The sequence below is a fragment of the Beta vulgaris genome, chromosome 6 (genome assembly GCF_026745355.1).
Source record: "Beta vulgaris subsp. vulgaris cultivar EL10 chromosome 6, EL10.2, whole genome shotgun sequence".
NCBI classification, from domain to species: Eukaryota; Viridiplantae; Streptophyta; class Magnoliopsida; order Caryophyllales; family Amaranthaceae; genus Beta; species Beta vulgaris.
In genome coordinates, this window is record NC_079207.1 from 71,257,934 (window position 1) to 71,272,663 (window position 14,730).

Below are 14,730 nucleotides of genomic sequence, written 5' to 3' on the forward strand. Positions count from 1 at the left end.
TGAAATCCCTGGAAAAGAATCAGACATGGGAGTTGTCTGCATTACCTAAAGGTATGAGAGCACTTAGCAACAAGTGGATCTTCAGACTGAAGAAAGAGCCTGATGGAAGTGTCAGGTATAAGGCGAGACTAGTAGTAAAGGGGTTCCTACAAAAGGAGGGTATAGATTATAATGAAATATTTGCTCCTGTTGTGAAGTTAACTACTATTCGTATCTTGTTGGCTATTGTTGCTGCTGAAAATTTGTTCTTAGAACAGATGGATGTAAAGACTGCGTTTCTACATGGTGATCTGGAGGAGGAGATTTATGAAGCAACCAGATGGTTTTCAAGTTCAAGGAAAGGAGAACTTAGTGTGCAAGCTCAAGAGGAGCTTATATGGACTGAAGCAGGCTCCTAGTGGTACATAAAGTTTGACACATTCATGTGTAGCAGTGGGTTCAAGAGAGCTGATAGTGATCATTGTTGTTACTTTCAGAGGTATGAAAATGACTATGTTTATTTACTTCTGTATGTTGATGATATGCTGATTGCTGGTACTAGTATGGATGTGATAAATGGAGTGAAAGGAAAGCTGTCACAAGTATTTGAGATGAAGGATTAGGTGAATCTACACAAATCTTAGGCATGAAGATTTTCAGGGACAAGTCTACTGGTATGTTGAAGTTGTCTCAGGAGGATTATATTCTTAAGGTGCTGAAGAGGTTTAATGTAGGTGATGCTAAACCAAGAAATTCACCACTTCCTAGTGATCTCAATTGACAAGGGAGCATTCACCAACTACAGAAGCAGAAAAGGAGCGGATGGCCACTGTTCCCTATGCTTCAGCTGTTGGAGCTTGATGTATGCCATGGTGTGCACACGACCTGACATTGCTTTTGCAGTGGGAGTTGTTAGTAGGTTTGTTTCAAATCCAGGTGAAAAACATTGGGAGGCTGTAAAGTGGTTACTAAGGTATTTGAAGGGTACTTCAAGTATGGGGCTTTGTTTCTGGCAGAAAGGAGTAAAGCTAGAGGGTTATGTTGATGCTGATCTCAGTGGAGATATCGATACAAGCAAAAGCACTTCAGGATATGTCTCTACTGTGGGGGTACTGCAGTAGTTGGATGTCTAAGTTACAGAAGTGTATCTCTTTGTCTACTACAGAGTCTGAGTATGTGGCTATGTCGGAGGCAGGTAAGGAGATGGTATGGTTGATTGGTTTTCTTGAGGAGATGGGCATTAAACAAGAAAAGGTGATACTTTATAGTGATAGTCAAAGTGCAGTGCATTTGGCTAAGAATCCCATGTATCATTGTAGGACTAAACACATTCGTAGGCGTTTTCACTATATCAGGAGTTTAGTGGAGGAGAATGAGTTGAGTCTGGAGAAAGTGTTGGGTGCTAAGAATCCAGCAGATATGCTCACTAAGAGTGTGAGTTGTGATAAACTAAGGTTGTGCAGGACCTTAGTTGGTCTTCGTTGATTGATGGCGAAGATGGTGGATTAGGAGTTGAGATGAATGAAAAGATGATGAAGGTATGATATTTTCTTCACTTACACCTATCTCCAAGTGGGAGATTGTTGGGTATATAGGTTCATATGAGGCTCAATGGGGTGTATGGGGTGTGGAGAAAGGTTGCGTCGAAGGAAAACAAAGAAGGAATTGAAATCGGGGCTCGGCACGAGTGGTGCGCCCGCACACAAATGGGGTGCGCCCGCACTATGTTCGTTGGATTTCTTCGTCAGGAGGCAGAAGCTTTGGTGCTCCCGCACGCGTTGGATGTGCGCCCGCACATCGAGGTGGTGCGCCCGCACCAATAGTAGGTGCGCCCGCACCTATCGGGCAAAACGCGGTTTTTCCGTTTTTCGATTAATGAGGGTATAAATAGGTGCCCTAATTACGATTAATGTAATTCTTCATCTTTAACACATATTTTGAGAGAGAAAAAGCTTTAGAGAGAGCTCTTGAGTGCTTTTGTAATCTCTATCAAAACATTCATTGATTCCTAGTGCAGATTCGTGGTTTTTCTCCCAGTTCTTGGGTTTCCACGTAAAAAGTTTCTGGTGTGATTTTCCTGCTTTCTTATTTGATATTCTATTATTGTTTGCTATTATTTCTAGATTGATAGTCAATAGAACTTACACCAAACACAAATTAGATCAAAGATCCCACCCTTGTGTCTTCAATGGCTATTCACCAACACAAAGTACCTATTATTTCCTTGAGCCAAACTCGCGTCGAATCTATGTCTCGCGGCATGTTATATTTGTTCACTCCAACACCATCACTGTGATGCACTCAAACGACTACTTCGATATCTTTCGACTACCATTCATCACGGTCTGCTTATTTTCTCGCAGCTACCCCATGGATCTTCATGCCTTTACTGACGCAGATTGGGCACGAGATATTGATGATTATATTTTGAGAATTGCATACATTGTGTATTTAGAACAAAATATCATCTCTTGGTGTTCAAGAAAACAACGCACAAGAGCTCGTTCATTAACCAAAGTCGAATATCGAGCCATTGCAATTCCCTCTACTTCAGTAATATATTGTGACAATATATGTGCCATGTATGCCTGTACCCACCCCCTTTTCCACTCCAAAATGAGGCATCTAGCTTTGGATTATCACCTAAGTTAAATTAGTTACCTAGTTTTAGCTAATATCTTGTATATAATATTCCTTGTAATTGTGTATATATTCACGTTAAAGTGAATGAACTAATATAACTTCTCTTACATACTAGGTTGCACATAGACGGATACGGGTACGGGTGCGGATTCGGGTACGGGACAGAAAACGACAAGATTTTGAAATTTTAGTAAAGGGTACGCGTACCCATACAGAATACGTATCGGTTACGGGTACGAGTACGTGACCTAGAAGAAGTACCCATGCTACATAGCTTACATATTCTTCCTACTCTTATACCTTCGTCCAATATTATTATAGTTCTTGTTTCTCTTTCTTGAATGTCAACCTTTAAAATCTTTGACCAAATATTCTCATTAATGTATACAAAAAGAATATATTCATCTAGGATCTTTTAAGTTCCCCCTCAATGTGCACTTTCATAATGACCACTTTTTATATTTTTATTAGTACAAAATTGAAGATATTGGTCGTCAAAGGTATATCTTGGATACCGTAGAAAAAGAAAACAAATATTATAGGATGGAGGGAGTAACTTAGCAAAAAGTAAGGGTAATAATGTTAATATATCTCAATAATTTATTTCATCAAAACATATTAGATTAATAATCCTTCTCATGTATCATGACCAATATTTACTAGAGTTATAGAAGTGCATGAGAATAATTCAAGGTCAAAGATCGAATTTTATCTACATTACTATTATTACGATTCCCTATGCATCTAGAAAAATTAAAATACACAATATTTATAGAGAGTGTATAAATAATGATGTCCACAAATGAATATTGTATATTTTTTTAAAAAAATCTAGGAATTAGGGTTGGCTAAAGTGGTGAGCTTTCTCATCTTCCCTAGCAAGATATAGCGTTAAATTCTTACCCTAAACATTTGCTTGGGATTTAGGCTATGTTCAGTTCACCTTATTTTTGCTTATTTCAGATCTAATCAGATCAGATCAGATCAGATCAGAAAAAATAAGTTCAGATCAGATCAGATCAGAAAAAATAAGTTCAGATCAGATCAGATCAGATCAGACCAGATCAGATCAGATCAGATCAGTTCAGATCATATCATGCTTATATTTAAAAACTTATTATTATTAAATATCTTTCACTACATATTAATAAAAATTATAATAATTGAATATTAATAAAGTACTCATTGAGACGAATCAAACAAGACCCCACATGACTATATTTTTTCTTATATATTGAGAAAAATCTAAAAGATTATCTCTTATTGTGAATAGTGTCAAGATTCTAAGTGACAAAATAAAAAAAATACAAAGGGGGTATTATTATTTACTAGTACATTTGTTCAAAAGAATTATTATTATTGTTGTTGTTGTACTTATTAATTATTAATATTGGTAATTATTATTAATCTATTGTTACCATTATAAATGTCATTGTATTATTATATTAAGTTATTTTGTTGTTATTAAATAATAGAAAATTAAAAGCCACGTGTTAAGAACATAAGATTGACGCAAAAATAAGAAATATATAAAATATGATATCTCAAATTCATGATAACGAAACTACTATGTTCGGATTACATTTCAAAATAAGCTAAGTGTGAGATACAAATTATAAATTTAGATTCGGTATACCTCTTCCTACCGAATTTCAAATCTCTCTAGCTATTTGAAGTTGCACGATATTTATTTATTTTTTGCTCAAGTCATAGTTGTTTGTATATCTTGTTCTATTTTATATGGAAAAAAAAAGAGTTCAGTTTGCCGACTTCTCAAGTGTGAAACTTTTTTTTAAGGGAAAGTGTGAAACATTGTATAAGTGCTCTTATAAAATAATGACTTGAGTTATATAATTATTTTTAGTAATAATAATAATTATGATTATAATTATTATTGTTGTTCTTATAATAATGATAATAATAATATTATTATTAATAATAAAGTTGTATAAAAGTTGTAATAGAAATAAAATGATAATAATGTAACACTATAAAGATATCTTATAATGTATTGCATTAATGATTTACAAAGTAATAATATAATAGTAATAATATATATTTATAAAAGATAAGATCTTGTTGAAAAAATAAGTTCAGATCAGATCAGATCAGAAAAAATAAGTTCAGATCAGATCAGATCAGAAAAAATAAGTTCAGATCAGATAAGTTCAGATCAGAAAATTTCAGGTGAACTGAACATAGCCTTAGTGGAGAAGGAGGTTTGAGAGGTGTCTGGCTTGTAATGGGCTTTTGAATGGAGGCCATGTGCGAGTGCAACTCCAAAAGAATTTTTCTTACTAATTTTCTTTTTTTTTAAAAAAACTTTCGACAAAATCTTGGAGCAACCCACCAGTTTTCTCGTGTAGTTGAACTTTGTAGGGCATGCGAGTTCACCTACAACTTAACTATTAGTATGATATTTTCTACTTTAAGCTAAATCCGTACGAATTTATTTTTGGACTATTTTCCATTATTATAATATTGTCCACTTTAAACCGAGCACATACGAATTTGTTTTTGAATTACTTCTCAAAAAGTGTGATGTATTTCTAAAACTAAATAAGTCGTCCTTATCTCTTCCATATTTTTTTTTAATTGGGAAATTAAGTCAGCCCAAGGGCTAACCTCTACCAAGGCTATTAGCCTTGTAGGAACTACCAGCACATTGGCTGGTAATGCATGCAAAGCATGCTAAGAAAATACCCCAACATAATGCCGGTAAGGATCGAACCCCTAACCTCAGATATCAGAGAGGAATGCTCTACCACATGAGCTCTCCTCATTCTTCCTTATCTCTTCCATATGAAATTTAGGATTTTTACCCAACAGAACTAGCAACCTAGCACCTGGCGTATTGTAGATCACTCGTACATGCACGTAAATATATTATCTATAATAATTATCACGTGTTTAATTGAGACAGCTAAAAGGAAGGGGACTGAACACTGAAGGCCGATTAAATTGTCCAGTACACATTTTATAAATATCTAAACGAACTCATTGGAGAGATGTGTACTTATCAATCGCAATCACACATATATAAACAAACCTCCCATATAGTGATATAACCACACCATATAACCAATCTAAATAAGGTAACGTCATTCCTCATCTTCATGATCAGGCTTCTTGTCTTTGGATCACTCTTGCTTAGGGATGACAATTTATTCCGAATTCGATCTTAATACGCTAAGATTCGGAGGAAATAATTTAATTCGACTCCAACTTTATTTAAAACGTCCGATTCCGATTCGGATGAAGGTTAGAGTCGAATCTCATAAAAATCCGATATTCAAATCGATTTTAAGGCAATTAATCCTTTTATTTATTTATATTGATATATTATGTACTTCATGTATAATCTGACTAGTACTTTGAGGCAGTTGTATTATTTAATATATTTTAGATTGAAGAAATGATTGTTAAAAGTAATAGTAATGTTTAGACTTTAGATTATTTGTACTATATATGATTTATATATGATTATTAAAAAATATTAAATTAGATTTTTTGTATTATAGGAGAGTTTTCTATTAAAAAAAATTGGGTGAAAAAAAGTTGGATCAGAGTCGAATGCTAGGAGTTTAAGTCGGATCGGAGTTGGAGGCGGATATTAGGATTTTAAGTTGGATGAGACTTGAATTTTCGGAATCGGAAACTTCTTATAGAATCGGAAGGATTATAATCCGATACAAATCCGACCCAGTACACAACTATAAGAATGTGAACTAGTAGCCTAGTAATGTGATCTTGTGATAGACATTGACTAACCTCTTCTTAAAGAAAGCCTTGACCTCGGTGATCTAGTACTCGGGTTAATAACATTTATCATTTATTTATATGGATAACAATATTCTGAAATTTATTATCCAGCTAGACTAATGAAAAATTAGTAAAATATTTTAAACACTTTGTCTCTACCCGATGATATTAAGATCTATAAGGTGACACCAAGAGTAAAAAAACTTAAAATTTTATTGTGCTCTCAAGTAAAGGTGTTCATGGGTGGTTAATATTCCCGAAATAATATTTTGATTTGGTAACAGAAAATTTTGGTTCGCTTTTTTTGCGAACCGTAACCGTTTAGATCGGTTACCGCTTAAGCGGTTAACTGTTTTTCCAGTACGGTTTTTGGTTAACCATTAACCGTTATTTAAGTTATACTATTATGTTTTACTTAATGTAATATATATTTTTTAATTTTCTGTGTATATATTTAATATTATATATATATACTCTATTACTATAAAATATATAATTAATCTATTGAAAAACATAACTAACACTAAAAGTTCATTCCATTTCCTAATTATAGTGTTTATATTAGTATTAGAGTTTTCAAATAATCACATAATTTCTCTATTTGTTTTAACTTAGTAACAAATATTAGAATTAATGTAATTGTTTGAAAATGTTTCACAATAATTGAATAGAGAAAAAATATTTTGTTATTTCGGTTAACCGTTCACTTAAAAATCATAATCCTAACCGTACCGTTTAGCCGTTAATTTTATCGGTTCAGTATAGTTAAAATATTTTTATCGGTACGAGTACCACCCATTTTGACCGGTTTTTCCGATATTTCCGTACGATTTTCGATTCCGAATTTTAATGAACACCCCTACTCACAAGAGCACGGTGCACACCATGCACCTAGTAAATTTGTTTCATTTTCAATGAGTAGATGTTCTATTTCAACAAATTTTCATTTTAAATATATTTTTCAGCAAAAAAAATATGTTCTATTTTCAATAAGCAAATGTTCTATATCAATAAATGTTCGTTTTAAGCTTATTTTTCAGTAGAAAATTATGTTCTATTTTTTGTGAAAATTTTTCTATTTTGAATAAGCAAATGTTCTATTTTAAAAAATGTTCTTTAAAAAACTTATTTTCCACCAAAAAAGTATGTTCTATTTTTCCTGAAAATATGTTCTATATTTGAAGCATATGTTCTATTTAAGTAATTGAATTCTAATATTATTCCACTTCAACAATAAAATGTTCATTTTCGTAATTGAATTATGGTAATGTTTCACTTCAACAGTAAAATGTTCTTTTTCGTAAATGAATTCTTGTAATGTTCCATTTCCACAATAAAATGTTCGTTTTCATAAGTGAATTTTTGTAGGGTTCCAATTCAACAATAAAATGTTCATTTTCGTATTTGTAAATGTTATATTTTGTATTGTAAAAGCAAAGTTCTCATTGTTCTCCTGGGAGCACAATGCACACATTAGCATAAAACCACGAGGTTCAATAACATAAATAGCCTACTGTACTCTAAGTGGCCATCTAAAAAAGCAATTTCTATATCTGTATGATATTCAATAATATCTATATATACAAATATATTAAAAGGCGTGCGAAAAAAGCTTATGTGCCACATGGCACTCTACTCAAATTAATTTCTAATGTAAATATTTTATGTTTATGTGTATTCTTCACTTTGAAAATAAAAAGTGTAAGTGTAAGGTATCAACACGCGTGACCTTTGAAAGGAAAAGTAAGAGCTTAACCATCAATAGTACACTATCACTTTGTTGTCTAATGTTTAAAATAAAATATGATGAAGCCTTGTGATAGAAAAATCATTTTAAATAAGTCAACCTTTTCGCAATCTTCCCATTTTAAGTCTACTTTTTGATTACCCCTGATTGAGTTAGACTTGTATGTCTGTTTTCTTCTGTTGAATTTTAACATGTTTGTGACTTGTTTAGTAGGTTATTTGTGATACGTGTTACAATGTCCCACCTCCACCCTCGCGCTAGCTTGTATGTAAACCTGTAAATAAAATCATTTTCATTTCCATGTTAATAATAATTTATCTTAATGTGTCAATTTTTCTTTTTAAATTTTCATCTCCGTTCAATACCACTTTATTGGTAGTAATGCGTGATAATGAAAATTGTTTCCGTGGAGAAAAAACACAAATTTAAGGGTGAGATTGCTTCCCCCTAAAGAGAAAAAAACACAAACTTGAGGAGTTGAAATTACCTTTCAATTGAAATTTTAAAGGTGTTTGCCTTATTACATTACACATAAAATTTATTTCCATTACTATTATTTATTAACTACTACAAAATGACCTTATAAGGTAATACGACAATTAGTTAAGGATAGGGGAGTACTCCCTCTGTTTTTTTAATCATTTTCATTTTCATTTTCCTATGCGCGTCTTCCAATGCATGTTTTAAAACTTAAATATCTTTCATTATATATTAATAAAAATTATAACGATTGAATATTAATAAAGTACTAATTGAGACGAATCAAACAAGACCCCACATGACTATGTTTTTTCTTATAAATTGAGAACATTTGAGAAGATTCTCTCTATGCATGAATAGTGTCAAGATTTCAAGTGAGAAAGATAAAAAAAAACAGAGGGAGTATATCCTTGGACCAATACAAGAAAAGTCTTTTTGTTTTTGATTCAGTAATTTACTGGCTCAAGCAAATTCAGTCATTCCAAAACAAGACCACTCCCTTTCCCTTTATACCACTTTATATTACCCCCCGTAGCCCGTAGGCCGTAGGAGATGGGCAGCGACGCAGCGTACCACAAAAGCCAACGGACCAACTCAGCACCGTCCCCAACCCAAGCAAAACAAAAGTATAGGACAAAAAGAGAGAAATAATAGGGGACAGGGCACTCTAATTTGTCTTCTATAAAATGGAAACTCAAAGTGCAATGCAATCTAACCATCTCCTATAAACCATATTAGTATTTTGAGAGAGTGATAAATCAATCTACAGTATACTCTACACCATTATGGCTATAAACACCTTTTTGAAGCTTGCTATTTGTGGAGCAGTGCTGTTGCTTGCTATATCAGGTTTAATCACCACTTAATTAATGTCTCATTAATTTATCTTTCTTTGTTACATTGATATCTATTTATGCTTACACTTGAAAATCATCGTTGGCATTACCTTATGACTGAAGTGAAATCGTCTATTTATGCTAACACTTGAGAAGATTTCAAGTTAGTCATAAAGTAATAATTCTTAGATATCATTATTAGTAGGTAATTGCTCACAAAATTTAGTTAGTTTTCGAAATAGGTGGTGGTTTCCCATAATATGTCTGTTATGATATACTTCCTCCATTTAGAATTAGTTGCACCATTTTATGTTTTCGCGTTGGCTCATGCATGATTCAAGCGTTAGTAATTAGTATATTTACTTAACAATAAGTACAAATTACTTCCTCCGTTTCTTTTTACTCGCTACACTTTCCATTATGGGAAGTTTCATATTACTTGCTACACTTTTTTTTTGGACAATAAACTCTCTCTATCTCTCTCCTCCCACATGAGTCCCTTTTCTTTTTACTCTCTACCTCTCTCTTCTCCAAAAATTGCCTAGGAGTCCGTGAAATGAGAAGTGTAGCGAGTAAAAAGAAACGGAGGAAGTATATATAAAAAGTTGATAATAAAAAAATATACATTGAAACGAATCGAATAAGATCTCATTTCACTATGTTTTTCCTAAAATATGAATCATTAAAGATAATCAAATAGTAAACAGAATGCAATGGTGCAACTATTTCTAAACGGGAAAGTAATAAAATAATATTTGAAAGAACAAGCCTATTTTCGCGAGTTATTGCGTTTTGGAGAAGTGTTAGGTTATTATTCTGAGAATCATAATCGTTTCAAATTCCAATTATAGAAATATAATCAATAATTTTACCGAATTAGGGTGCGTTCTCTTCAACTTATTGGTCCTGAACTTATTGGACCTTATCTGAACTGAACTTATTGGACCTGATTGGAACTTATTGCACCTAATTAGAACTTATTGGACCTTATTAGACCTGATTGGACATTATTGTCCTTATTGGACCTTATTACAACTTATCTGAACTTATTGGACTTGAAACTTAATTTTTTAAGTTGAGCAGAACGCACCCTAATACACTTATTGCAGATGCTACACTTGCTTCGAAGGATGAGATGATGCTACAAGTACCCAATAAGGAGTTGAAAGCAAGGAATATAATTCAACAACTCTTTGTGCAAGTTGCCCTGCCGCAGAAGTTACAAGGTTTGGAAGCTAATTCCGAGGATGGTTTTAAACCAACCGGTAAAGTTGGCGATTGTTTAGCTATAGATTGTCCTCCAGGGTTCATATGTATTTTGGACCAATGTATATGAGTGGTTAATAAGAACCAATTGCAGCAGGTTGAGTGATGTATGCACCAAATATAATAAATCATTTGCTGTACTATTTAGTTTGTGGTTTAATCTTAAATAAGATCCTGCTGCATGTACGTGCTACGTATATGTTATTGTTTGGAGTCTGTATGCTTTCAATGTTCATAGTGTAAGATGAACTGTATCATCTTAGAGAGAGAAAATGTAACTCTCAAGTATTTTGTATATTCTCACTCTGATATTTACAATCTATGAGAGTATATATTTATATGCTTATTTACAAAGAGTAAACAACAAGCTACATAACAAACTCTAACCACCTTCTAACTACTTGCTAACAGAATGTAACAAACTATTTACATTAGTATATACTGAGCTACAGCCCCCCCTCAAGCTGGAATTGGAGAGACATCAGGAAAAACAAGGCCAAGCTTGAAAATCAATAACTTATGATGAGAGGCCCCAAGAGACTTTGTTAACACATCTGCTAGCTGTAGGTGAGAACTAACATGATGAGTTGCAATAAAACCAGAAGCAACATTTTCCCTGATATAGTGAACATCAATGTGAAGGTGTTTAGTTCTTTCAAGAAAACAAGGATTAGCAGCAATATGTTGTGCAGCTTTGTTATCACAAAACAAAGGGATAGGAGTAGGAATAGAAATATGTAAATCAGAAAGAAGATTAGTGATCCATGTGAGTTCACTAGTAGTGTGACTCATGCTCCTATACTCAGCTTCAGTAGAGCTTTTAGACACAACTTTCTGTTTCTTGGTCTTCCAAGATATTAAAGAAGTACCAAGAAACACACAATAACCAGTAAGTGACCTTGCTGAATCAATGCAAGCACCCCAATCTGCATCACAATAGGCATGAATTTGCAAGGTTGAATCAGCAGAATATAAAAGACCATGATGTAGAGTTCCTTTGAGGTATCTAAGAACATGCTGTGCAACCAAGAAATGAGATGTTCTAGGAGCACTAAGGAATTGACTGAGCTGTTGAACAGCAAAAGATATATCTGGTCTTGTCATGTTTAAGTACAAAAGTTTCCCTATTATCCTTCTGTAAACTTCAGGATCTGGAAGGAGATCACCAGCTTGAGTACTCAGCTTTAAACCTTGTGGAAGTGGACAATCTGCTACTTTACAATCAAGCATAGCAGTGTTATGAAGAAGATCCAAAATATATTTTCTCTGATTGAGAAGAATGCCAGTAGAGTCTCTAGATACTTCAATACCAAGGAAGTATTTGAGAGGGCCTAAATCTTTAATTGTAAAAGCATCATGTAATTGTGTTTTGAGCTGTTGAATGCATGAAAGATTAGTGCCAGCAAGCAACAAATCATCCACATAGGCTACAACAATAATGTAAGAATCTCCTGTCTTGAGTGTAAACATAGAATAGTCATATTTAGATTGCTGAAAACCCAAGTGTAGAAGGAACTTTGTTAACTCCAGATTCCACTGTCTGGAAGCCTGTTTGAGGCCATAAATGGACCTCTTTAGTTTGCAGACCTGGCCTGGCTTGGCTTTGGTATACCCCAATGGTGGATGCATATATAAATCTTCATCAATATAACCATGTAAAAAAGCATTATTGATGTCCAGTTGATGAAGTTCCATGTGACAAGCAGCAGCAATAGCCAATACAATTCTCACTGTTGTGAATTTGGCAACAGGACTAAAAGTATGCTTGTAGTCCTTACCTTTGATTTGTCTATCTCCTCTGGCAACCAACCTGCCCTTGCACCTTTCTATAGTCCCATCAGGGTTGAATTTGGTTTTAAAAACCCATTTATAACCAATAGGTTTAGTATTGGGAGGTAAATCAAAAATATCCCATGTATTATATATTAAGATCAAGAGCATCTAGCTCTTTATTCATAGCTTCCACCCATCTAGGGTCAGTTTTAGCTTGAGCATAAGAAGAAGGCTCAACATGAGACAAAACATTTGCTAAACTGGCAAAGCTTGTAGGAGAAAAATGTTGTAATTCAGGACAAGTGAAGACATTAAAAGAAGAAGAGAGAGAAGAAGAAGGTAAATGAGAAGAAGGAACAACAAAATCCTTTAACTTTGTAGAAGGCAGTTTATGTCTAAGAGATCTTCTCAGTGGGGGAGCACCAGAAGAAGAAGAAACAGAAGTATGATCAGTAGGGGAAGTATTAGCTGTAGGAGAAGAAGTAGGAGGAGAAGTAGTTAAAGTAGGATGAGAAGAATGATCATTCATAGAAAGAGGAGAAGAAATAGGCTGTGTATGAGAAGGAGAAAAGAAAAATGGAATGTCATCATCATGAATACCAGGATTCACCATAGGTGATGATATAGAATGAATAGATTCTGAAGAAACAGAAGAAGATTGAGCAAAAGGAAAAACATGTTCCTGGAATTTAACATCTCTACTTAAAAAAATTTTGTGAGACTCAAGATCATAGAGTTTATAACCTTTTTGACCATAAGGGTAGCCTAGAAAAACACATTTTCTAGCCCTTGGAGCAAACTTGTCAAAAGTTTTAATGGAAGCATAACAAAGACAGCCAATGACCCTTAAATGTTCATAAGAAGGAACAAGTTTCATGAGAAATTCATATGGAGTCTTCCATTGTAAAACAGAAGAAGGCATGAGATTGATTAGATAGGTGGCTGCCAATAAACATTCACCCCAGAATTTTTTAGGAAGAGAAGCATGAAAAGTAAGAGCTCTAGCAGTTTCAAGTAGGTGTTTATGCTTTCTTTCGACTCTACCATTTTGCTGAGGTTTACCAGGTAAACTTCTTTGATGAATGATGCCTTTACTAGCAAAAAGATGAGTACAAACTGCCTGAAAAATTTCAGTACCATTGTCACTTCTAATTTTAATAGAAGTGTTAAAATGATTCTCAACATAGGCAATAAATTCTTGTAACAAAGTAGGAACTTGGGATTTGGAAGAAACCAAATGTGTCCAAGTAGTTCTTGAATAATCATCAAGAATAGTTAAGAAATAACAAGCTCCAGATAAAGAAGGTTGCCTATAAGGACCCCAAAGATCCACATGGACTAACTGAAAAATAGCACCAGCATGGGAATGTGAAACAGGAAAAGGTGTACTATGAGATTTAGCAAACACACAAGGTTCACAACAAAAATCTGATGTATTATTAGGCTTATAAGGAAGAGACAGCTTAGACATTGTTTGAGTTGACAAATGACATAATCTAGCATGAAGAGTACTAAAATTAGGAACAGAAGTGTCAACATGAAAGCTTTTATTAAAACAAGAAGAAGATACATCAGAAGAAACAGTAGGCACAGAACTGAATTTGTATAAACCAGCCTGTTGAGAGCCAATAGCCTGAATTTCTTTAGTTGTAGGGTCCTGAAAGTGATAAGAAGAAGATGTAAAAATAGCAAGCAAATTATTTTGGGATAACAATTTGCTAAAAGAGAGAAGATTGTGTGTGAAATCAGGAATAAGTAACACATCTTTCAAGATGATTTTAGCAGTAAGATGAACAATGCCAGTAATGTAAACAACTTTAGTTGTACCATCTGGTAAACCAACTTTGATAGGTGTAATCAAAGATGTAAAAGAAGTATATAAACTTCTATCCCATATCATATGATCTGTGGCCCCAGTATCTACAATCCAAGCAAATTTGTCATGAGATTGTGAAACTGAATTAACAGTAGAGACAGACATAATACCTGCAAAATTCACAGATGAAGTGAATTCAGAAGGGGCTTGATGAGGTTGTCCTTTCACCATTTTAAGCATTTCCTTGTAAACAGCTTGTACTAGAGCAGAATCAACTTGAGCAGAAGGTTGATGTGAATGATAAGAAGGAACAATATCTAAAGGAGTAGCACCAAGACATTCTCCAGTAGTATCTCCAACATGTGCAGCTAACTTTGAAGTAGAACTAGTAGGAAGAGACTTGTTCTTCATGTTAAGAAACCATTCTG

General features: G+C 33.8%; 1 protein-coding gene across 1 annotated transcript; it reads right to left on the reverse strand.

Moving 5' to 3' along the window:
* Positions 1-11,172: 11,172 nt before the first annotated feature.
* LOC109135252 (uncharacterized mitochondrial protein AtMg00810-like) lies at positions 11,173-12,408 on the reverse strand. Its single transcript, XM_019249993.1, has one exon. It carries the CDS (start codon positions 12,406-12,408, stop codon positions 11,173-11,175), a length of 1,236 nt encoding a protein of 411 aa, XP_019105538.1.
* Positions 12,409-14,730: the final 2,322 nt, after the last annotated feature.